This window comes from Triplophysa rosa, linkage group LG3 (genome assembly GCF_024868665.1).
Source record: "Triplophysa rosa linkage group LG3, Trosa_1v2, whole genome shotgun sequence".
NCBI classification, from domain to species: domain Eukaryota; kingdom Metazoa; phylum Chordata; class Actinopteri; order Cypriniformes; family Nemacheilidae; genus Triplophysa; species Triplophysa rosa.
The window spans coordinates 3797678-3823273 of NC_079892.1; the positions used below are offsets into that span (position 1 = coordinate 3797678).

The following is a 25596-nucleotide window of genomic DNA, read 5'->3' on the forward strand; positions in this document are numbered from 1 at the left end:
TATATAACCATATATTATAGCCCACATATTGCCCAAGACAAACAGGAGGCAAACGTTCTTTATCGATTTATTAACAAAATGATAAAATAAATAAATACAAATTGATCAAATGCTCCTAATATCAATTTCTTCCCATGTTCCCTACAGTATTTTCAAAACACTGCATACAAAGACTCATCACAGGCTCAATACAGGAGAGAGGTAAGACCCAACTGACTCACTTACAATGTCAGGTGAACAAACAAGGAAAAAAGAGCAGAGAGAGAGAGAGAGAGAGTTCTGTAACAGAAAGAAGTCAAAAAATAAACGCACTCCTTTTTAAAATCATTATGAAAAAATACAAACAATTTTACAAATATTCATATTGTGTAATAAACCATTTACACTTAGTTCAGCACACCAGGTGAACTTTTTTTTTTTATAACTCGCTACAATGTATCCTGTTTTGTGTTTCATCAAGTGGAAGATTTTTTTTGCACGCGTAAACAAAATGTTTTCCAATTGAACAGTTGACTGTAGATGAGGTAACACACACACACACACACCTTCTCAAACACACTCACACAGTGCACAACACCAGGGAAGTCACAACAATAGAAATGAAATGCATCAACAGTACAAGAAGGCCACAATCATGACTCGAGTAAATAGTATGAAAATTGAACAAAACCTACACTGAAACTACAATGACCTCTTTGTCACTGTGGAATTGCAACGCACCAAAAAGAATAAAGATGATCTACACACTATTAAGATCAAGGTGACAGGATGAACTGGAATGGATCTGAAAGTCTTTCAGTCTTATGCATAAATGTACACCGGCACCTTTCGCACCAAAATCAAAATTGCAAAGCCATACAGAATGTCAGACATAAGCTGGTGGAAAGCACTTCCTACACATCAGCGCTATAAGCTAGAGCAGAAAACAACAGTGACGGAAAGATTTTCAATGATATGTACCGGATCTCGAATGTATACAGTATAAAAAAAGTCTCCCTAATAGCAATCTCTTTGGGTATACTTAAGAACTTGGATGCTTGAATGCGTGGCTTTCAGAAGTTCCCGCCCCTTTTCTTCTTTACGCCCCACCCACGACATGCACGTAAGACCATAAATATCTTCTCACAACACACCCGGCGCCCCAAGATAACAATAACATTCAGCATGGTGTGCTAGCGAAGGCAGAAAGTAACGGTCCATAAGATTCATACACGTTTTTTTCCGTACAACAGCCCAGTAGTATGGCCAGCAAAGAAAACCTATTTGTAACTGTACATGAATGAACTATATCCAACAGATGCCTTTGTGAAAATGTCTATTGTTCATAACTGAAACGTAAACCGAATACAGTGTTTTAAAAGATGTACATATGTATACATTTTCATTTTGGCATGGTTTTTGCCAGACGTGTGAAAAGTAAAGTTCACATGAAAATCGTCACAAAATAAACTCAAAACTAAATGCATATCAAAAAGGTCCGACAAAACTCATATAAAATATTTGCATAAGAAGGCATGCTATTGGTCGAACCGATCGGACAGGTGGTGGTGGTGTGGGATTTTGAAAGTATCCAATCAGATTGCAGGTTTTCGTTGATCAGCTTTGCTAACAACTGAAGTCCAAATACCTGATTCAGGTACCAATATTCTAACTCTGTGACTAAAGGAGAGACAAAGATGGGATAAGGAAAGTTGCATGTAGTCTTAAAAGCAGAGTTGTGACATAACAGTCACCGGTCTGAACAGTCCTGGTGATACGCGAGAAAAAAAGCGACATCCTGAATTTTACACTGACAGAGAACTCAAAACGAGCACACACTTCAACATATTTAAGCAAACAAAACGGAGTAATACTTAGGACATTCCAAAAAGTGCATAAAGACAGAAAGCATAACTTTGTAATGTCATTTTTTTCAGCAGACGTGCCCCAATGAATGAATCCAAAAATGTTAACACACTTAATGTTCTGGAGATTCACTGAAACGTAGGGAACATTTTTACAGACCAATTTTGTGCGATTACTAAAACTCTTTTGTTCAAGGCAACGTAACCAAAATATATTCTCTAGTGGGGATGTTTAACGTCACAGCAGATAACTACAGGGGCTTAATAAAGACAGACAGGACCAGACCAATACAAGCACATCACTACAACCAGTTCACTTAAACCAATGAAATTACAAACTGCAAATGTGCTTCAAATCGAACTAAATGACGTTTAATAGAGAGTGAATGAGATAAATGCGTCTGGTTTCTTTCCATTGTTTTAGTGACAATCGTGAAGGTTTGAGGGGGTTTTATAGTATGTAAAAGGTTGAAGGCACTCTGGGCACCTGTACAGGAAGGTGTAAAAGATTCTGTCTAGACTGACAACGGTGACTTCTGAAAGGCCTTGAATATTCAGTATGCCACAATAACCGTCGCTGATATGAATGTTTATCCATCCTACCCAATCCTGGCTCAAAGGGTAACAGGGCATTATGGGAATGTATTAAAGATGATGTAAATGTTCACAGTAGATTGTGAGGAATTGCAGCACATTATAGATATAACCCTCACCAAAACTCCAACGCCAAACTGGGTTTAAAGCCACGAACTTAAGACTGAACAGGACAAACCTCAACTTAACGGAAAAACAATCTATGTATGTATATCATCTGTATTTTGGTAGGTTATATCTCAACAGTCAGAATTAGCTATGCATCATTCGTTTGGATAAATCGGTGCACCTTTCCTAAACAAACACGTGGAATTTGATATGCGTAAATTGTTTAATCCTAGCCTGAGTGGCGCTCACCACAAATATAAAAAGGGATATGTCATTTTGGAATGGCCTGACATGTAAGACGTAAAAGAGGTGCCAGCCGTGCATTGCTGTTAAGACGAAAGGACGGGTTAAGAATCTGTGCAACATGAAGACGTCAGCCATCGGGTTACATGGCAAGCGTTGTAAAAGCAAACAGAGATTTGAAAATTTCGCTCCACCGAACGGAAAGCCTTTAGTGCGTTTGCTTCAGTTATCCGCAATAAAGCTTGTGCTTTAATTGAAGGGTTGTCTGTCATTTCCTTATTACTAAATTTGGCTCATATATCAAACCCTCGAGTTTAAGACAGCAAATTGTGACATATTGTCATTATTGTTTTTCTCAGAAAACGTTTTCGGGAACGCAGGGATGGGACGTTTCCATCATATTCTAGACTAAAACGCACAAGGATCTATCCATTATTTTAGATTAAAACAACCATTTGGCAGTTCTTGAAATGGAAACAGACAGTCGTTAAGCAACGGGCTTCCCTGTGAGGTGGAGAAAGCCTCCCGCATAACTCGTGCCATTTTTAAACACCTTTGATAACAAATGACTGTTTCGTGAAACAGAAAAGCACTTATTTTTCAATGCAGACTAGGAAGACCTGAATATATTCTCCTATAAAAACAAGAAATACTCCTCAGATACAGACACTGTCATGTCTTTTTTCTTCCTCAAAATAAAACTACAAACAGCATCCAGACACACTGATTTCAGAACAAGACGGAACAACCAACAGCGTTCGTCAAGCTAATCTACCACGCGAGAACTGATGCGGTTACCGAGATGAGGCGTCTGGCGTTGCTTGCTTGTCCAGCCCTTTATCAAAGACCTTGCGGGGCTTTGCCTTGCGCTCTGCCGCTGGTTAGCCTGAGATGACTTCGAAATGGGACGCTTCATACTTCGAACTGGGAAATGCCAACAGGTGGAGGAGAGAAATAACATGGGGTTGCTATAGGCGGTCCTGGTCATGTCCTGATTTAGTCGAACCCACAATACTGATGCTTTGTTTTTTGTCCTGCTTGGAAAAAGAAGCTTTTGGTTTTGTCGGTCCACTCAAGCCTGGAGGTGAACGGGGTGTCAGGCGCAGTCTTTGGACACGTCCGCCCGGCTTTCTCACCCCGGAGAAGACAATCTATGAAACAAACCCCATGCTGGAGGCACACACTGGTCTGATGTGATAAATTATCCATCGTCATCTTTATCACCATCATCATTATTATTGTTATTATTATTATTATTAGTTAAACTACTATTATCTTTTTTATAATCTAATAATTGGCATGACACTCTTTCATAAGTCACCCTTTTCACCCAGACCTTTGGGCGCTGTTGGTCTTCAAGAATAAAGACTTGTTTTGTCTTGGTTGTAGAAGAACTGCTGACACAGTTTTACCATATGTAATAAAGAAAAAAACCCAACAACATTTATTTGGATATATATAATATATATATGTATAATATATATATATACGTATAGATTGGCAACTTTGTGCACCGGTCCAAGGTGCGATCTGTTTGAAATGTTTTGGTGATGTAAGTGTGTTAACGGCGAGTCTGAGAACTATTTGGGGTTGTCCACACTGCTTAGCGGGGCTGGCAAAGCCTGCTGGGAAGGTTCTGAGGTTTTGCCGTTGTTGTTGTTGAGGCCGTGACTTCCGTCTTCTTGCCTGGCCACCTCCATCTTCCCAGAATCTTCTGCACAGCTCCCGTCATTAGGCGGGATGTTTTCAGAGTCCGCGACATCAGCCCCGCTCTCCTCGTTCAAGCCGGTACAAACGCAGTCCGTCCCCCCGTTGGTCTTAACGTCTCTGACTTGAGTCGACTCCTCCGGCTCTGCTGTTGTTGCCACGCTCGTCATCTCCTCGCCAACTGTGGTTTCGGGCGTTCCCGCGACTCCCGATTCACTCGCAACAGCCTCTGGTGTGACCGCGGCCGCCGGCTCTGCCATTTCTCCAACCTCGGGCTCCGTCTGCACTTCTGGGACTGCTACGGCAACCGGGACCTGCACGCTGGGCTCGGCGGGGTTCTCCTGTACGCACACCTGCGTCGAGTGTGTGGGGTCTTTGATGGGTTCTGACTCAGTGCAGTCCGGTTTGGAATCCTGTGGGACGTCCGTCTCTGTGGTCTGAGACATATTAAAGCTCTGGATGAGACGGATCAGGTGTTTCACCTTCTCCAGAGAGACCTGCATCTCCTTCTGACAGGCCAGGATACCGTTCTTTTTCTCCATGCATTTCTGAAGAATGGGGAACACAGTGTTACATAATACAAATAATACACAAATAACATTAATTAAAGGGACAGTTCAGCCAAAAATAGAAATGATGTCCTTATTTATTCACCCTCCAGTTGTTCCTGAATACATTTCTTTGTTCTGATGAAAACAGAGAAAAATATTTTTGGACGAATGTTTGTAACCAAACAGTTCTTGGCCACCATTGACTACCATAGTAGGAAAAAATTGCAATGGTAGTCAAAAGTCCCTCAGAACTGTTTGCTTTCCTACATTCTTCAAATTATCTTCTTTTTGTGTTCAACAGAACAAAGAAATTTCTCCCACTATGGTAGTCAATGGTGGCCAAGAACTGTTTGGTTAATGACATTCTTCCGAATATCTTTCTCTGTGTTCATCAGAGCAAAGAAATGTATACAGATTTGAGGGTGAGTAAATGAAGACAGACTTTTCATTTTTGGTGAACTGTTCCTTTAAGCGTTCACTGTGAGTCATAGTACATGGAAACGTCAGTTAAATGGGACAAATAAATAAAAACTCACTGTTATAGAGTTGCTGAGTTGTTTGACTCTCTGCTCTAGTTGCTCTCGTTCCAACTTTAGCTCAGCACTCCATTTCATTAATTTTTGCTTTTCCTCTTCTTTCGCTGTTGGATGGGCACAAAACACTAATAAATTTAATTGGCTCTTGGGTACATTCGCATTAACGCATCTGGAAGGCACCCCAAAGCGACTTGAGATGCATTTGATGTTTACATTTTGTAGCATGCATTTCCTCAGTCTCGAACCTGTGATGTTGCATTTCGTAAGTCTGTGATAATGTGAAGCTGACTTTTACAAAAGACTGCTACTAAAAGATGAAGCAGCACACTTTTAAAGTTAAATATTCCATAAAAGTCTCTCTCTTGAGCTGTATGGTTCCATAAAGAACATTTAAATTTCTTAAAATTTCTAGAGATTATAAAAATGCAAGGAAGAAACGGTTCTGCTGGGAACCTTTGAAGGTGCTTAGGAGAACCAAAGGATTTTTAAGAGTGCACTAACTATATTGGGCTGTATAGTAAAGCTGCAACCCTCATGCAAGCATTACTAGCTTATTGACATACGAAGTGGTTAGCAAGACATATTTGAGATAGTTAAAAAATCGTAAAAAACAAAACGCTTGCTTATAAGGGTCAGAAAGAGATCAAGTGTGAACAGGTAATCCAGCACACCTGCATATAATAAACAATTATAATGTATTATAATAAATACTAATATATAGGAAACAGATTAAAATAGTAAAACTGAACATCCTGCACATTATTTAAACTTGCAAATATACTATTTTAATATGAATATTTTAACGTTTTGGTCCCATAAATACCAGATGAACTTTGTGTGAGATTTATTTCTGTTCTTTTATGGAAAAATGATCAAGTAAAACTATACAGTCCCCTTGACTATTCTAAGAGGAAATCAATAAAATATATACTGTATATATATATATATTGGAAAATGTAAACTTTACTATCTTCAATTGAAAATTCGAAATATCCCTACCTTCTTTGTAAGCAATGTAGGAATGCACGATGGCTAGGGTTCCCGGCCAGGGAATGGCCTCTTCCTTCTTGAGAATCTGTAAAAGAAATTCTCTTAATACCTGCGAGCACCGCTGTGCCACTTGACCTCTGGATAACCGTGAGAGAGAAACTGTGATCAATTGTATATGACAACAGCGATGAACAAAAGAACTTCAATGGGAGTGCTGGATGCTGTCTAACACTTACATGATGGGTGAAAAAAGGCACGATCAATACCAAACCATGTGAGATCTTACAAAGGATGAAACAGCCTTACACCTGAAGACAACCCCTCTTTTTTAAGGCAGGGAAAGGGAACTCTGAACTGATCTCCCATTTTTTATATTTAATATGTAAGAAAAAACACTGACTAGGCAGGGATACGAGCGGCCAAGGGTTGGTTGTGCTGCTTTTTACCTTGTCTTGACATTTTGGACAGATCCACATGCCTTTAGGAATGTTTTTGAGGGGCGGGTCCAGGCAGTCGAGGTGGTAGACACGCGAACACGTATCACACATAAGCAACTGTCCACTGCGTCTGCACACAGTGCAGAAATCCTCGTGGACGTCTCCCTGTCGGGAAGAACGGCAGGTGTCAGTACCACCGCCCCCTTCTGTTCTGGACCAATCAGATCACGGGAAAGCTGGGGAGGGGAGGAGCTGACTGCTGACTGAACAATTTTCTTTTATTGGTGACTTGATCACATAGTTAGGGCACTAGCTAGTAAATAAATCATTTACGTTTTAATATTAGGTTTTACTTATTAGAGATATGGATTTTAAGAATTATATCCTATTTATATACCATTTCTAATTACTTCAGGTGTGATGTTTGCGGGTAGGGTAGAGAAAGACTGTTTACTTTGTAAGAATGCGAGTCCAATTAAACAAATACACCAAATAAACACATGAATGACAGTGCAGGTCTTTGTTTTCTTCCAGGGTGTAAAGTAGAATCTAAAGGCTATTGTACACTTAGTTTGTCCGCCAACCGCTACGTCACATGCACAGTTGAGCTTTTCCGAGTACACTTGTTGACAGTAAGGCTAGACTGATGTAGGCGACACACCATGACATAATTTAGTGACGCGTCAATTATATAATTTATTAATGCAGTGGAGCGTCACGAAACTCGCGCCTACTCGCGGTGAGTTGTGGGTAATATCAGCCATCAGAGTGTGCATCATTCTGCAATTCGAATTTCTACCGGAAGTAGTAGACCATCCGGGAATCTTTGGAATACTATTTTCAACATACTACGATTTGGGACATACTATTCTACTTTCGAATACTATTAGGACGGCTAGTATGCTGATTGGAATGCAGGGATAATTTTTTTTCTTTTTTCAATGCAATGTATGTCATCTTCTATGGCCAGAGTTTATGGTGAGAGATGTGTTTAAAAATAAAAAATAAGACAAAGAAAGTTGTTTAATATTGTTGTAATACAGTTTTTAGGAAAAAACAACTATAAGACTACATTTAGATTAATTTAATTAAAAACTTTGGTAACACTTTACAATAAGGTGCTATTAGTTAACATTAGTAAATGCATTAGCGAACATTAGCCAACAATGAACAATTTAGTTTCCCAGCATTTATTAATCCTTGTCAATGTTAGTTCACGTCAATACAGTTATTCATGTTAGTTCATGGTGCTTTAACTAATGTTAACAGTGACAACGTTTGTTTTTAATAATGTATTAGTAAATGCTGAAATTAACATGAATTAATATTAATAAATGCTGTAGAAGTATTGTTCATGGTTAGTTCATGTTAGCTAATGCCTTAACTAATTGTTAACAAATAGCACCTTATTGTAAAGTGTTACCAAAACGTTCTTCAAAGTATCAAAATATGCATTTTAAGTACGGCAGTGGCATATTTTGAATATGGGATAGGGTCATTAGGCTAGTTCTGATTTTATTAGCAGATTTGCAGATCTGGCAACCCTAAAGAAAACAGCAAAAGATAGTCAAGACCTGCTTTTCTTGCCGTTCTTGGAGGAAAAAGAAAAATGATGGAAAACATTCAGGATTCAATCCTCTTCTTCGACTACTACTTCAACTTATGGCCCAACTTTGAGTGTTGCCACCCAGTGGACCCTTCTATCGATGCTTTAGCCATATCAAAACCTGTCTACTTGGACTCAGGTCTCTCGATGACAATTGCGTATGTGCACAGCGCACAAGGCGTAGTGGCAGGCGGACAACTTAAGTCTTGTGCCGATATACTTTAAGGTATATATTATGAATGCATTGTAAGGTTTGGGGGGTTGGGGGCAGCCCATAATGGAGAGATCTTTATACTAGAACAGTAATCAAAATGGGGGGCTGTCAATAACACCATCACCCAGACTTGGCTCGTTGGCTACTTACATCCCCGGAGCTGGGGCTGGGCTGGGGGAGAGAATGAGGGTGGACAGGGAGGGGAAAGCCCCCCGTGTCAGGCCGCTCGGGGGCCGGGGAGTCGGGAAGGCTGCTGGTAGGGGAGAGCAGGGGGTTGCAGCCCAGCTCCGTGCTGCCGCTGGTTGTGTTGGTGGTGCTGTATTTGGGAGGGCGACCTGAGTGAAATGAGACAGACAAAAAAGGAAAAAACCAAACGAACGGACAAAAACGAAAGCAAAAACAAAAAGGACAGAAAAATGGAGGAGGAAAAAGGGAAAAGAAAGAAAGAAAAAAAAAACACAAAGATGAAATAAAATAATGGCATTTCTGCTTGCAACATACCTTAGAGAGGGGATCCTCATTGGCTAGCATGGAAACAAAGGGGCGGGAAGAGAGCAGAGGTGGTAGAGAAGGGAGGGTCACAGAAAGCAGTTAGTGCAACGGACGGACGACCACAGCAGCATGCAGGGAATATGCAAAGCGAGAGAGAGAGAGACAGAGAGAAACCTAAGCCAAAGCCACAAACAAACACTTAATCTCCTGTCAAGACCTCAGACTGAACTGTACTTCAAATCAAAACCTTTCAAATCAATATCATTTCCTGCGTGTTGTGCATTCAAGAATAAGCAGCCAATAAATCATGTGCTTTTACAAATAGGCAACACAACACAACAAAGCTCTAATGTAAAATTTTGCACAGGTCAACCAACACACAAACTGTTAACCGTCAATGTGTCTACAAACTTTTATAAACACGAAATCAGTTCCAGAATCCTCTGGATTCACCACTAAATGCTCTAAATCAGACTAATTTATTTCAATGAATTATTCATTCAAAAATTAAAATTCACAAAAAAAAGATAGAGAGAAGTCTAATGTTATAAAGAAATGGTTCTCTCTGACAAAATCACAAGACAAGCAAAAACGAATGAGATCTGAATTTGGAATTTAGCAGAATAACTAGCGGAATTCCAACTTTTAATAAGTTGGAATTTTAGCTAAATAAAAATGTAATGAAATAACATAAAAAATGAGCATTGTTTTACAAATATTAACCCACTGGAGTAATTTGGATTAATTTTATGATTGACATGTGCTTTTTGTAACTCCAACATATTGGGACCCATATCTGGACATGGAATGGATAATTAAAAGAACTTACATTTGTACACATCTGAAATGTTATGAGGTCGAGTAAATTATACAAACTTTCATTTTTGGGTGAACTGTTCCTTTAAGTCAACTCTCTCAATTCCTGTCTTTCAAGGCCAAAACAAAGTCAAGTTATTACTCTAAGTAACAGTCAAGTCAAGTCTTTCAAAGTCAAGTCATGAGACAACGTCATTGACCAATTTAAACCCAACTCAAATCTCAAACTCTAAAAAACATACCAACCAACTGTTCTTTAATCCCAACTTTAAACACACAAACTAACTGTTCCTTAACCCCAACTTTAAACACGTCAACTTAGGTTTACCAAACAGTTGTAGTTCAGAAATATTAAACCCTGGCAAAGACACGAAACAGAAATGCAAGAAAAAGTTAAGAGGTGTCTATTAGGTGCCTGTTAGATGGTAGACAGAAGCAGCAGATCTACTGGACATCAACTTAAGCAACTGATCGCACGTCAGGTGTAAAGGCTGACCTCTCTTCCTGGTGCCTTGATGCAGCGGAGTATTCAAATACGTAACCGCAATCTTTTTCCTCTGAGAGACAGAAGAGAAGTCAGATTGTTAGATGAGGCATAAACACAATTGGATCTCAAAATCAGAGGAACTGCAGAACATGGTTACCTCGGGTTCGAACACCGCTCCGCTGTACACCGGGTTGGCTGTTGTCCTCCTCTTGCGTTCCTGTCTTCTGCTCTGAATCTCTGCAGAGAGCGAGTATTGCAAGCACATCTGGTTACAAAATGTCCTGTTTGCAGGTTATATAACTTTAATTTCACAACTCTGAAAACCCCTTCAGGCTCCTTTGCTCAGAACAAGCAAGGAACTCATAATGCACTCTAAAACAACATGAGCGCAACATCTGAGGTAACATTAAATGCACTTATGTCCCAGAGAACCAACAAACACTTAAATTAACCGTGAAACATTTATCAGTACAACTTTAGCACAACTTTCAGTACAACCTGGCTTAAAGTTTAAATTAAAGTTTTTTTTCATTTAGATTTGGACCTTTTTTTGGATAAAGAAATACTGAACTTATAAAAATTTTATGCAATAGATTGATATTTAGCCCACGAATTTGTAAGTCAAAATGACACATTTTTAATGGGAATTTAGGGCCAAATTATAGGGGGTGAAAGGTTTTTTTTTTTAAATAGATGATAGCGTCATTAGGGCTGTCACGATTATGAAATTTGATTGACGATTAATTGTCTAATAAATCATTGCGATTATGGCGATTAATTGTCTGTTTTAGGGCTTTAACATTTAATTCTCATACATTTTTGATTCAGCGATTGAAACGACCATATTGTTCTGAATACAAGACTATGTTCTTTTTCTTGGAAATACATCGGAAAAAATTGGGTCATCACATATTTAAGGTTTAGGCTTTTACCTGTCAATAATACAACCGCCAAATACTTGTAAATGAAGTAAATTGATCAGTTGTGAATTGAAGCCACCATTAAAATACTATCAGTCATAGAAAAGCTTCTAGTCTGTTTTTTCTCACTTGCAAGACTACAGTAAAATTTTACTTGTGTGTTAATGAAATTTTGGTAGACTGGTTTTCACACTGAGATTTGCTTAAATAATATTAAATTGTACTGCAGGTAATTTGTATATGTTTTAGTTTTTTTTAACTGATTGTGTTGTGGTGGTACATTTGACAAGTATTACCATGCTTTAGTAACAATATATACAATAAAATATGCAATATGCAGATACACTACAGCTCCCCCTAGTGTCTTCTATAGAGATGTGCGATAATTGCGATGATCCGAAATCATCGCGATGAGGTCAAACAATCGCGATGAGACGATTATTTAATAATCGTGACAGCCCTAAGCGTCATTATTATTCTTTTAGTTGAATCTGTTGAGTGTCTCAGGTCGTGTTGCGTTACATGCCAATGGTGACCATTCAAACATTTTGTGTTCCTTTTCCAAAGTTTGCATGCCTATAACTGAAAAAGTATTACACTCATCTTAATAAACTTTTATGTTCTCGTTCAAAATATACATGTCCTCTGGTGCTTACATGTATAAGGCTTTATATGGCACAATACATATTGGTATTGAGATCTCAATACGGCTCCAAGTGCAGATTGTATTGAACCCAATTTCACTGGTTGAAAACCAAATGTGGGTCCATTTGCATACAACTGATACTTTCGGAAAAAAAAAAAGTTTGATTTGACAGAAAACAACCCAGCAGAGCTTACCTTCAAGGTGATCATGTGTGACCAACCCGAGAGACACCATAAAGGCAAGTTTCTGAAAGAGGAGAAACGTACCGGTTCATTATTCATCAGTCAAGCGAGGACCGAGATTTGCAATTTCAGCTGAGTTATATCACCTCATTGGAGGCGCGCGGTACCTGCGGGCTTTCCTCTCGTTTGACCTTAGCGGGAGGAAGGGGAGGCAAGGTGGAGGGTGGTTTGCTGGAGACCACCTGTTCTACTCCTCCCTGCGGTTTCACAGTCTGATGGAGAGAATTAGGGAAAAGAAGCAGAAAACCCAAATGTGTAAATTTTAGAGCAAGACAGCCAGGCTTATCACATTGCCTTGAATAATTTTGTGTGTCCTTGAGCACAAACAATCAACTCAATGAACAAGCAAACAACATCCCATCTTCGCTCGGCTCGGTCAAATAATCGATAAGTCACAACAACTGATCAAACAAACATTATTCTACATCATTTCTCACCTTTGCGTCTGAGTAAAGGTTGCTGATCTGAAGTGTCTGCGCCGGGCTGATGACTATTCCTGTGACTTGCGCTGTGCCGCCAGCGAGCACGGCTTTCTCGACCGTGGCGCACTGCTGTCCGTTCACGATGCGCACCTGGTGGATGGGCCCGGCGGAGGCAGGCAATGATGACGTCAGCTTGGTGGCGAGCATCAGGGGCCGCTGGATCAGAGGAGCCGCCACCATGGGGGGAGGCGGGGCCGGAGCGATGGGCACGTTGTTGGGCATGGGGGGTTTCGGTCGAACCTGTGAAATGGCAGGAGGGGGGCTTAATGAGAGAACAGGTCTGGGTTTGATCGATCACGAAGGCACTCGGTTTCCATGCTTGTAACATCCATGCTATTTCAGGTTAGGAGGCAACCTCAGCCGTAATGCCAACACTGAGCTATGGAACGCTGAGCTGCCTAAAAGCATTTTTTATTTTAGGTGCATCTTAAAGTCTACTGATCTCTATTTGGGAACAAAAAACAAAGCCTTTGTAAATCCATTATATTGATCTGCAAAGCCAGTTAAAAAACGAATTGACCAAGTTAGAACTTGTCACATTGGTTTAGAAGAACCAAACACCGCATTTTCTGTGTATGGTAATTCTTCATCTGAGGCAAAGAAAAAGTTTACAAAATCTACCTGAATTTAAATTTGATCAAGTATCAATTACTAACATAACTTAATTCAAAATCATTTTTAACTTAAGTAAATGAAATAAAACCGTACTTAACATTTAGGTAGACATACAAAGGGGGGCTCAGATTGTCATAAAAAACCTAGGGGGGCTCCAAAGAAGACAGTTGGGATTCACTGGTCTAGTGCATACATCATAAAAATGCCAGAGTCCACCAAACAGGTTTGTCTGAGCTCTCTTTAGCATTACGTAGCTTTGTGAGGTCAAAGGTGATATGATGTCACTCTTTAAGGGTAAGGGGGTTAATGATAGGGTCAGCCAAAGCAATACTGAAAGCAACTTAGAATCGCTGCATCAGGGCAGAACAAAAGCAGAAATTAAAAGCTTCAATACAAACAGTTTCTCACGCGCTTAAAACATCAAAGCAAAGACAAAAGCTTAAACAGACAACGTCACAGGAACAGCCAGTGCTGGGCAGGAGGAGGCGAGCGTGAATTATATGTTGTATGAATTTGGGTCTCTAGGTGTGGAACTATATTAAGCTCATATGTCTTCAGAATTTTGAATCCATAACATCACATTCAGGTCACTATTTTGTGTTTTTGGAGGTGCCCTCTAGTGGCATGGGTGTTGTACTGCACATACTGGGAAGAAGAAGAGGGAGGGGGCAGGTCTTACAGAGACGCACCTGTGGCTGAAAGGTGGGTCGAGGCGTCAGTCTAGGAGGAGGGACAAACTGGGGAACTTTGATAGGCTGGGCAGAGGTGGTGGTGGCCTGCACCTGTGATAAAACCAGCCGTTTATTGTGGACTAAACAAATGTCTTGTACGCATGTCTCATTTCCCTGGTTTCATCACAGACGTACATCACCACACACCACAGCACATCATCGTCAGAAAGGAAGTCATTTCAAATTCTGAGACATAAACATCCTGTTCTATACACATCAAAGCAAAGTGGGTCCGACTATTACTAGTCTACAGCGAGCTATGCAAAACGGAGAAACACACAAATCTACATCAATGGAAGATCGATTTGTTTTATCTACGCTGGAGCTCTTATCAAAGAAAGTTGCAAGTAGAAAAATCCATGGAAGGGATTCATACTCACAACAATGACATTCTTCGACACGATCCGCGTGGCGGCATCTGTGTCCTGATTGGGTAATTTGCCGGCCACCTGAAGGTTGATTGGTGTGCTCTGCGAGTTGGAATTGGCGCCGGGTCTGGGGGAGTTGCTGATGGCAGTGACCATGGCTACGGTGGGGCGTTGCGTTGCCATGGAAGCAGGCATGGTGGAGGCGGCAGCTTTCAGCACGAGAGGTAGTGTCTTTGCGGTGATGACCGGCGTCACGGTTAGAGTCTTCTGGCAAAAGGTTGGAAGACGACAGACGACAAACAATTGGGTTAAACTAGCTAATCGTACCATAAAAATGTATTTGTCAACTTTTTATAAAAAGCTTCATACAATCACAAAATGGCAACTTTTTAACCCTTTCCACAAAAACAAACAAACATAAATGTATTAATATAACTAACAACAACAATATAATAATAATATTAATAAGATGGGTAAATACACTTTACGTTAATATACACATTTACAAATAAACATAAATATCCTTATAAGAAAAAAGAGAAATACTTTTAAAATAAAAATAAGCTAATTGTACTATTTACAATTAATCATAAAAAAAAAGAATCGCAGGTGTTTAAAGTGTAAACTGTACCTGTATTGCCCCCTGGTGGTGCGGAGGCCCCGTCTGCGGCTGCGAAGGGAGGCAGGCAGGCGTGAGCAGCACGGTTTTACCGTCTGCAGATGTCGTAAGGATCTGGGGCTTCAGTTCGGGCTCCTGCTTTACCAGCAGCTCTTTTCGCAACTGCTCGACCACTTTTTTCTGTGTGCGTATGAGCGAGAAAAAGAAAGATTACTGAGAGGCTACAAATCCATTCACACATTTTGATTGTAGGTTAGAGGAAAAAGTGACTGCCGAGAACACATACGTTTCTGAGAAATGAAAAATGTAAAGGCCTCATCTCGCCTTTTCAATGTTCTGTTTATATCAGCCATCAACAGATGCTAATAATAGAACATTAGTCACCGAATTTCCTGGTTTTCTTTGTTCCGATGCAAAGCCGAGCCATGGCTTTCATTCGGTCTAAACACCCTTCAGGTGCGAGACCATCTTAAGTACAGTGAAATTGCTTTTTATAAAGGCCTGCTGAACGCCACACACACATAGACACAGACAGGAAAACGTGATTGAAATTCATCTCACACACTCCGCTGCCTCAGAGTCCTCTGGAGCCAAAGCACACCTCTGAGAGTACAAACACACACACGCGCAGATTCCTCAACAAAGCTCTTGCGCGAAGCACAACAACAAATGAAAGTCTCTTCCTCTAAATGAATTTTGACAAAACTATTTTCTCGGAAAAGAAAAGATCAATTGCACTGTAGCGGATTAGACCGGCGGAAAGTTTACATACAGCAGACCGCTGTGGGCTTCACGTATAGACTAAACTGGATAAATATAGATTCATGATGCGGAAAGAGTTATATAGAATTCATTGCCTCATGACAGAAGAGTTCGAATTAAGACATTTCAAGAAGCAAGCGCAAGTGCAATTTTAAAATCTCCAACAATCTGTGGTGTTTTCACCTCACAGCAGGAGATCAGCCCAAACACACACATTAGACAAACAGTCCCAGGCTTGGACACCTGACTGCTCTTTCTCAACCACAAAACAATAAAACATTAGGATGTCTGTAACATGACTTTAAAGCAAACCGCACATAAATTGATGCACTAAAAACCAATTAGAGTTTGAGTTGACCGAGATCTCAATTTTGAAATAAATTCAATGCATCAGTGATAATTCGGCAAGCGCAAGTTACATCGATCTTAAAGGGACAGTTCACCCAAAAATAACATTTCTGTCATCATTTACTCACCCTCGAGTTGTTCCTAATCTGTATACATCTCATTTTTCTGATGAACACAGAGAAAGATATTTGGAAGAATGCTTGTAACCAAACAGTTCTTGGCCACCATTGACTACCATAGAAGGAAAAATGACAATGGTAGTCAAAAGTGCCCCATAACGGTTTGCTTTCTTACATTCTTCAAAATATCTTCTTTTGTGTTCAACAGAACAAATATATTTTTCCTACTATGGTAGTGGCCAAGAACGGTTTGGCTAATAGCACTCTTCCAAATATCTTTCTCTGTGTTCATCAGAAAAAAATGATACAGATTTAGAACAACTTGAGGGCGAGTAAATGAAGCCATAATTTTCATTTTTGGGTGAACTGTTCATTTAACCAAAACGATGTATGTGTACACCCTCAAAATGTCATTATTACCGCAATTTAGGATTTTTTCCTATACATATACACTTCTCAGTGTGTTAAAGGGATAGTTCGCCCAAAAATGAAAATTCTGTCATCATTTACTCACCCTCATGTAATTTCATATCTGTATAAATTACTTTGTTCTGATGAACAGAGAAAGATAATTGGAAGAATGTTAGTAATTTTCAGTTCCGGGACATCACTGACTACCATAGTAGGAAGACTTAAATGGTAGTCAAAGGTGCCCGAGAACTCTGTTTTCTCATATGAGATACAATCTCATTGTGTGTTATACAGTATTTTTTTTCCTACTATGGTAGTGGATGATGTCCCAGAACTGAAAATCGCTAACATTCTTCCAAATACCTTTCTCTGTGTTCATTGGAACAAATAAATGTATACAGGTTTGAAACAACCTGAGGATGAGTAAATTATGAGATTTTTGGATGAACCATCCCTTTAAATGCTACAAAGACTTGAAATTTCCCAACCAAGATATTTCCCAACCCAAGGAGTTTAAATGCACATCACATCATCATTACAACCTCTGAGCTCGAAGCAGAAATTTCCCCGGAGAACTTTTTAGATGTGATACCAGTTCAAATTTTGCTCATCAACAGACATTTAAAGCATTTAAAAGGTTTGCGTTTCATATGTCTCGTTCTCTCCAGCACCCGCAGCAGTGAATGACGTCACATGACCTGTGAAATATCTTACCTGTTTCTCACTCAGAGCCGTGATTTTCGCCTGGAGCTCGTGAAGCTGCTTTTTCAGATCGGCATTCTACACACAAGGAAAAGTGTGAGGACTTTAATACAACTTGAAAACATTTTAGCATTAAAATAAAAGTAATAAAAAAATAAAACATTTTTAATACAATTTATTTCTAAGAAATCGTAAACGATCAAAATTTGTGGTTAGGAAAAATCTAAAACATTATATAAATCCTTCTTGATAATAAAATCTGAGGAAGATAACATTGATTTACCTGTGGGTCCTGCTTCATCTGGGCAACAAGTTTCTATGGCAACAGAAGAGAAGACAGGATGGTCAAAACTTCCAGTAAGTTTAGGAGGGAGTCACAGACATGCTGTGCCATCTACAGGCCAAAATGTGAAACTACAACCTACTGCACCTGCCCCATATTCAAACAAAAGCCGACAGCTCTGGCTGGCAGCATGCCATCATCTTTCTGTAACTGTGCTTTCCAGTTAACAACGGTTCGTGGTGAAGTTGTTTAAGGTTAATTTAATGATGTTGATTCAAAATATATATTAAAGCTGTGCATTTTGACTACTGTGCAATACAATTACTTTTGATACATTAAATCAATTATAGAATTCAATCTACGGCTGACAAATATCTTTGAAAAAATTCCTTAATTTTATGGAATAGTTCACCATAAAGTATAAATTCTGTCATCATTTACGCTTGTGTCGCTCAAAACCTTTGTGATGTTTTATTTTAAGCAGAGCACAAAATATATTTTAAAGACACTGGACCCCACCCCTTGGCTTCCATTGTATGTACACAAAACCAAAATTTCTCAAAATATCTTTGTGTTCCACAGACGAAAGTCATTCATGACATGAGGGTGAATAAAAAATGTATTAAAAACTAAACTTTCTGCGGCTTAAACGTTTTGGAAACAGTGAACAGGTTGTTTTGTGTCCTCAAATGATCCAAACACAGTTTTGTAGGCCCCATTTCCACCTGCTTGTCAAATATTCAATTGTGATATCAAGACAAAGCTCGCAGTTGGCAACACACACAAAAAACTGTATATTTGAGAACACCTGCTTGAAATGATTTATTACAATTGAAGTAATGGCTTATGCTTTATCTACCCAGTATGACCCCTATTCTTCTCTTTTCCCCCTTTCTCTGCCTCCCTCCTTCCTCCTTCCTCCTCCAAATCTATTCCTTTCTTTCTCCCCACTCAGGCAGCTCAGCTAATTTTCTGCCTGCTGGGACACGTCGCCTCTGACTGCGAGAAACATATCTTCATTTATCGCAAATCCAGCGACTAACAGTCAGGGAAGAATTGAAATAAGGACTCGTCGACTTGTTCTCCCAGGTCCAGGAATGGCTTGAATCGCCTATAAAACCGCCAATCACAAAACGTCAACGTAGCAACAGATGGATCTATGAAAGTCATGGAAATCCACCATATGTTTGTTGGGAACTTGGGATAGTGGTGAAAATAGCTTTCCTGTAGCTAAGTGGTAAGAGCATGGCGTTAACAACGCCAAGGTCGTGGGTTCGAACCCAGGGGATTGCACATACTAAGAAACAAACGTATAGGATAATACAATGTAAGTCGCTTTGGATAAAAGCATCTGCCAAATGCATAAATGTAAATGAAATGCCCCTGCAAAATCTCCTACCTGATGGACTTGTATTTCCACTTTCAGGGCCTCCTGTAATGTTTGCAATTCCATCATTGATCCAGTTCGCTGGAAAGAGTCTCAGGAAACTTTCAGCCTGTCCTGAGAAATCAAAAAGAACGCCGTTTGAGGTTTATTGGTTTTTATTTTATGTATTTAACTTTTATTCAGCAGGGCGTCTGAGATGTTTGGAGGCCGACTTAATCCGATGCCACCTCAGGGGAGAGCAAAAGTCGGTGTCTAATACGGGTTGAGAGAAACATGCACTTCTCAATCTAGGCGCGTTGCACGAAGTCTCAGGCGGTCTCCGTTCGTGCTCCCACAGCAAATCTAAGACTCGGCGCAGTGGAATATTTTGAACCTCGCGTTTGAGGTCAAAAAGTCTCTCGGCAAAACAGGGCTAAGAGGAAAATAACTAAATGGAAGTTCTTGCAGAAAGCAATTCACTGAGGTTGGAGGATCAAAACTCGTGACAATCTAGATGGCGGCGGAACCGCTCACCCATTAGGCGACTCGTAACAATTCCGTCACGAAGACGTGTTTAGTGTTACAGTGAGCGAAACGAAGGCAGTGTTACAGTCATTCTTTGACTTTCATTGATTTTTGGCGTGTGGCCTTGTGCCAAGAGGACAATTATAACAGAAGCTATTAGAGGACTTACCAGCTGGCACTGAGACTATGTTCGTACTCTCTCTCCAACTCCCTGCACAAGACAAAACACACACACACACACACACACACACACACACACACACACACACACACACACACACACACACACACACACACACACACACACACAGCATATTAGATAGGGCTGAGACACTCCAATTCTCTCTTACACAGTCTGTGAAAAAAGGGGAAACATTGCAAGCGCAGCATTCAGCGTCCGTCTAATTGCTTGCTCCCTCTATGAACTACATGACACAAACTCTTGAGCATCTTCACAGACGCAGACCCAAAATATCTCATGAGTTCCAGATAAAAAGAATTCTGGGATATTAAGCGAAGACCGTGTTCGGCAGACATGACATCTGTCAAGACCACGCAGCTCAGGGCCTTTAGCTTACAATGGACAGGAAACAACACCCGCACAGCCATGAGTCACTCCACTCGAGTCTTTGATATAAAGTCCTCTATCAAGCACAAAAATGATCAATTACTATCACGTAATCTTTTGAAATGGAGAAATGAAAAATATCAGGTCAACTTGCAATTCCAGGTCATGAGTGCCCACAGATAATTGGGGCAGATAAACAAGTGTCACAAGCACACAATAAAAATGTATCTTCCAGCAAAACAACATCGTATCAGCCTGGCCCTGCACGGAAAAGCTGAAATTTGGATTCTGACGTAGCCAAAGACAAAGTCTACAGAAAAAAAAAAACTGTGAAATAGTTCCAACCTGAACTATTATCAACTTTCAACTATATATAAAAGTGAGGGTACATATGTCTAATAAAACACGCTGGTGCAATATTTCATGGGCCACAATGATTTAATGTACATGCAATATGTTTAAAACAAGATTAATAAATTGTTAAATTGTTATAGTCAAATTTATTTACTTACAATTAAGTCCGAAAAATGTTAGAGGTGAACAGAAGAGTAAAAGAGAAACATCATTTGCACGACTGTAAGAGTTTCGAGGTACATTTTAAAATAATATATTTGTAACAATCATTTAACATGTATTGTGTTATGGATGTCAGATTTGACATTGAATCATGATGCTGACTGATTTTCAAAGATTACAGCTACTACATGTTTTGTTAAACTTGTTATACTTTTGTACTATTTTGCACATTAAATAGGACAAAATTAGATAACCAGACAAATTTAGCGTTAGTACACTGGACAAATTATGTTTACATTTAAGGTTATGAATCTTATTCCATTCTGATCTGCAGTTGCACAACTCCACAGTACTTTGCGCAAAGTTTTGAAAATGACCTGTTGAAATGTTTTTGTAAAACTATGACAACAAATTTGGGCCAATACTGTAACTTTTCTCTGTACTTAAAGTGATGCTTCACCCAAAAATGAAAATTCTGTCATCATTTACTCACCTTCAAGTTGTTCCAAATCTGCATAAATGTCTTTGTTCTGATTAACACAGAGAAAGATATTTGGAAGAATGCTTATAACCAGACAGATTTTGCCCCCCATTGACTACCATAGTAGGTAAAAATACAATGGTCATCAAAAGTGCCCCAGAACTGTTTGCTGTCCTACATTCTTCAAAATGTCGTCTTTTGTGTTCAACAGAAAGTAATTTTTCCTACTATGGGAGTCAATAGGGGGGCAAAAACGGTCTGGTTATAAGCATTCTTCCAAATATCCTTCTGTGTTCATTAGAACAAAGAAATGTATACAGATTTGGAACAACTCGAAGGTGAGTAAATGATGACAGAATTTTCATTTTGGGTGAACTGTCCCTTTAATCATTTTAGTTTCAATAAAAAAGCAACAGTTAAAGCTTAACAATTTAAAGACAGTTTGAATAACAGAAAAAAACACATCTTTCTGATCAATGTGGCATATTCTGTTTTAATCAAACAAAACCTTTATTGTAATAAAGCTTTTATTCTTCTTCAAAGTGTCAACAAAGTCCTATCTTGAGTTCCCTTGAACGAACACCAATAACTCAACAACAAAATAGTTTAAATGCAATACTGACAACTTGTACACCAACGCTGCGACTAGATTCAACTTTATTTTAACCAAAGCAAACTGATACAAGACAGCTAAAAATAGACTGCATGAAAAAGTAACATAATTGTCCTTTATAAATAGGACACGGGCCAGAAAGAGGTAACAGAATAACACAGCTCCACTTGACGGGTCACAATCCATTCAACTAAAATATTTCACTGTCATGTCTCACAAGCCAGCAGCAGTTTGTTTTGCATAATTCTTTCATAGCCATGGATGGCATTAACAATGAAACTTCTGTGAGTTTCCAATTTGTGAAAAAAGGGACCATATTTATCATGTACAGTCTTACATGCACTGATCAAATGCTTAGACTGCACAAGTGAAACCAACAAAAGTGAAACCATTTAGGAAAATAAAATAAAGTTAAAACAACAACCATGAAAGGCAGAAAACACATTTTGAAACGCAACAACCACATCAAATAGCAACAACGAGTTTAAAATGTTAAGAATGGAGAAACTAAAAGTTTAACAAACAAACAACATCAAAGCTACCTGAGCATAAAAACACAAAAGATCAAATGAATAAAAGTAAACCAACAACAATTAAGGGTAAACATCACAATCGGTTCAAAATATAAACCAAAGACATTAAACCAGTTAAAAATTATTTCACTGAAGTTCTTCTAACCTGATCCCAAGCCAACAAAAGCGTTGAAAAATAGACAATAAATTTACATAAGTACCATATTAATATATGCCATGTACATCATAAATGAACCCTAAACACGTATGGGGCGGGTTGAGATCTGCTATGCAAGTGCTTCATTTGGCACCTGTAAAACCCAAATGACCCAAAATCAGCCCGAGTTTCTCTAGTTGTGATCGGAGATTTGCTAAATCACAAAAAAAGTTCGGCAACACTTTCATTAGGCCACCACTATTAAAAACCTCGGGAGGGCAACACGGAAGATGCATGAGATGTTCACCGACACTATACTTTAACCAAGATTTATCTTTGTAGGGTAAATGCACGCTCGATGATTAACCAAAAGCCTTTAACTTTGTTTTTTTTCATTAGCATTGTTTTCCCTTCTTAAAAAGAATCCGGTTTTAGTTGGTGCAAGCTAAAGCACACCAGCTCCAGAATAACTCAGCCTCACCAACCTCACAAAAAAAGCGACACCAAAAAATCACTTTCTCAACAAGCGAAAATAAAATCGCGATGCTTTACAGGGCACGACTTAATCATCCACCCACGGCAAGTTCAGGGACTGGATGCGTTAGAAACTACAAAAATAGGTGTGAATCTTTTTATGAAGCTGCTGGTGGAAATAAGAAGCTTTCACATTGTGCTACGGCTAACCCAGCTAAAGCTAACAGGCCAACAGCACAAATTACAGTTAGATGGACTCGACTCAGCCGCAACCACTAATTCAAGCCATGCACGAGCAAAAGATCAACGTTTCCCCCCTTTTATCCCCCCGCGTCCATCGGATACATTGTTTCCACTGAGCTGGAAACAACCGTTGCGGCAACAATGTATCCGGAGAAGTTTAAATTGTTACAAAATAACAATACGCGCGGAAGGTTCGACCCCTTCACGCGCCGCACTTAGAAATACACCACTTAACTCCTGGAAATAAGGGGGGATTTTCGCTACAAAATCCCGACTTCTCTACCTACCCGATCGCGATGGGGTTCGGGTATGGAAAAGCTACGGGGAGTCAACGAACGATCAAAGTCCAAAAACGAGTCGCACAAAAGTTGCAATAATAAAAAAAGATCCCAAGGTGCACTTACCCTCCTCTACTCACTTGAGCAGTAGTGCTTCTCTCTCTCTCTCTCTCTCTCTCTCTCTCTCTCTCCCCACAAATTATTTAAATAAATATTTACAAACACGCCGAGATCTCGGCAAAGATCCTCCGACGCGATCCCTCACATAGCTGTAGCGGTACGCCGGTCCGAAATTAACTACGTGAGCCGACCTTATTTTTTGTTTGTTTAAATTTAATTTGCGCGCATAAAAAAGAGAGAAACTGAGATACAAAACAAGAACTCTTCTTCAATCTCATTCACCACAGCCGCAGCACCCAACGATTCATCCGCGCAGGAAGAGGGAGACGAGGGGGTAGGAAAAGTGGGGTTTAAGAAGCACAGATGCTCACAAACATGCACCCAAGCGACTCGGAAACGTCGCGATTCTCCCTAAAGTGAGAATGCTCGACGTAAAAGTAGACGTAAAGTTTCCACAAAACGTGTTTGGGAAGAGGACTATTTTTTGTGACGGTGCGGCGAATTTATTTCACTTTGCCTAAGGAACGGCGGTAGTGCGACTCCCATTGCCTAGGGAAAAACCCGGATGTAAACTCGGCGAAACTCATCTGGAGAGAAGTGGCAACCTAACTCAATCCAACTCATGCTCACACAGTCACAAGAAGTGAGTGCATCCCCCCTCCAGACCACCATGTCTGGACGACACCACTTCACGTCAAGTCAAAGTAAACCCTGCCTTTATAAACGGCGCATCTGTGCGTTTTGTAGCCCCTCTCGGTCGTACCGAGCGCACGTGCACCGCCGCCACGATGCTTTATGTCTTTTAGAGTAAAAAAACACTCTTGACAATAATAATGTACGCAGCGCTGCCATGTTATGGAAGCGGTGGCCTCCACGTTCACCAATGGAAATGTCAGGAGTTAACAGTTTCTCTGGGCCGCCATGACATTTTTGAGGCTGCCTGGAATAAATGCTTTTTTTCTGCTGAATTTGTGCTGAATCGACACACACTGAATCAAAAGGTTTGCGCTGTATGGCAGGTGCCTGTAAATGCAGCAGCGGCGGAAATTGCTTTATTTATTTACGTTTACCTTCAATCGGAACTTAGTTAGCCATTTTAAACAGGGTTTGTTGAACGCTGCTGCTCGCTTTTAAAACTGTTTGATGCAAATCTCGCGAGAAATTAAAACGTAGTTATTTTTATTCGATAGATCTAACGGTAAATGAAGTAATCAAAAGAAAAGAAAAAAGATTATAGTAACGTAAGTATCCCTACATAACATGTAAAACCAAGAAACAAATTATAAACTAATATTTTTATATCCCAATAAAAAAGTTTAAACTGAGTAGAAAAAAAATATTAGAATGTGACGGAAAAACAAACATATTCATGTTTAAATGCCTTAGTTCCACCCTTGCCATTGACATCACAGACAAACTCAAAAGCCAAGTTGCAGATGAAATCTCTCTTCAGATGTATCTGCGACCCCCAACACACAGTAAGTATCAAGAGACGTTAATCTTTTTTATTTCTCTGTATTCCCAATTTAGTAAAAATAAACGAATCACTGTGCTATATACAGTGTACATCTAAATATATGTATTTTATGTATTTGTATTGCTCTTAACATACAATACAATAACATACAATAACATAACATACAATTATGCATATTTCATTCAAACGTATAGATACTGTAATGGAGGTCCAGTCTGCATCCTGGCTTCCAATGTTGTAAGTTTCACCACAGGCTTTTTATTAATTACCAGACTGTGAATGTGATTAATAGTAGGATCTTGGCCCTTTGGGTTGAATTAGATGTTGTTCTACCGGTAGATGGAGCTATTGTACAGGCTAACATCTTGGCCCTAGTGAAAGTTGAAACATGGC

General features: G+C 39.6%; 1 protein-coding gene and 1 long non-coding RNA gene across 10 annotated transcripts; one reads left to right on the forward strand and one right to left on the reverse strand.

The window, feature by feature from the left end:
- Positions 1-54: 54 nt before the first annotated feature.
- phf21ab (PHD finger protein 21Ab) lies at positions 55-25315 on the reverse strand. 9 transcript variants are annotated; one of them, XM_057330278.1, is made up of 18 exons: positions 23733-25315; positions 19934-19975; positions 19273-19374; positions 17874-17906; positions 17603-17668; positions 15261-15428; positions 14642-14896; positions 14220-14312; positions 12871-13155; positions 12520-12645; positions 12386-12437; positions 10783-10862; positions 10635-10695; positions 9332-9354; positions 7020-7175; positions 6583-6658; positions 5584-5687; positions 55-5044 (listed from the first exon to the last, which is right to left on the reverse strand). In XM_057330278.1, exons 3-18 carry the CDS (start codon positions 19327-19329, stop codon positions 4370-4372), a joined length of 2310 nt encoding a protein of 769 aa, XP_057186261.1. In that variant the 5' UTR covers positions 19330-19374; positions 19934-19975; positions 23733-25315; the 3' UTR covers positions 55-4369. The 9 variants fall into 9 exon arrangements, with proteins under 9 accessions (XP_057186261.1, XP_057186257.1, XP_057186254.1 ...); XM_057330274.1 differs by lacking the exon at positions 9332-9354 and adding an exon at positions 8981-9165 and having other exon boundaries at positions 12541-12645; positions 23733-25312; XM_057330271.1 differs by lacking the exon at positions 9332-9354 and adding an exon at positions 8981-9165 and having other exon boundaries at positions 23733-25312.
- On the forward strand, positions 14741-19923 carry LOC130552143 (uncharacterized). Its single transcript, XR_008962684.1, has 3 exons — positions 14741-14853; positions 18829-19200; positions 19300-19923. It is a non-coding gene; the product is annotated as an uncharacterized LOC130552143 (long non-coding RNA).
- Positions 25316-25596: the final 281 nt, after the last annotated feature.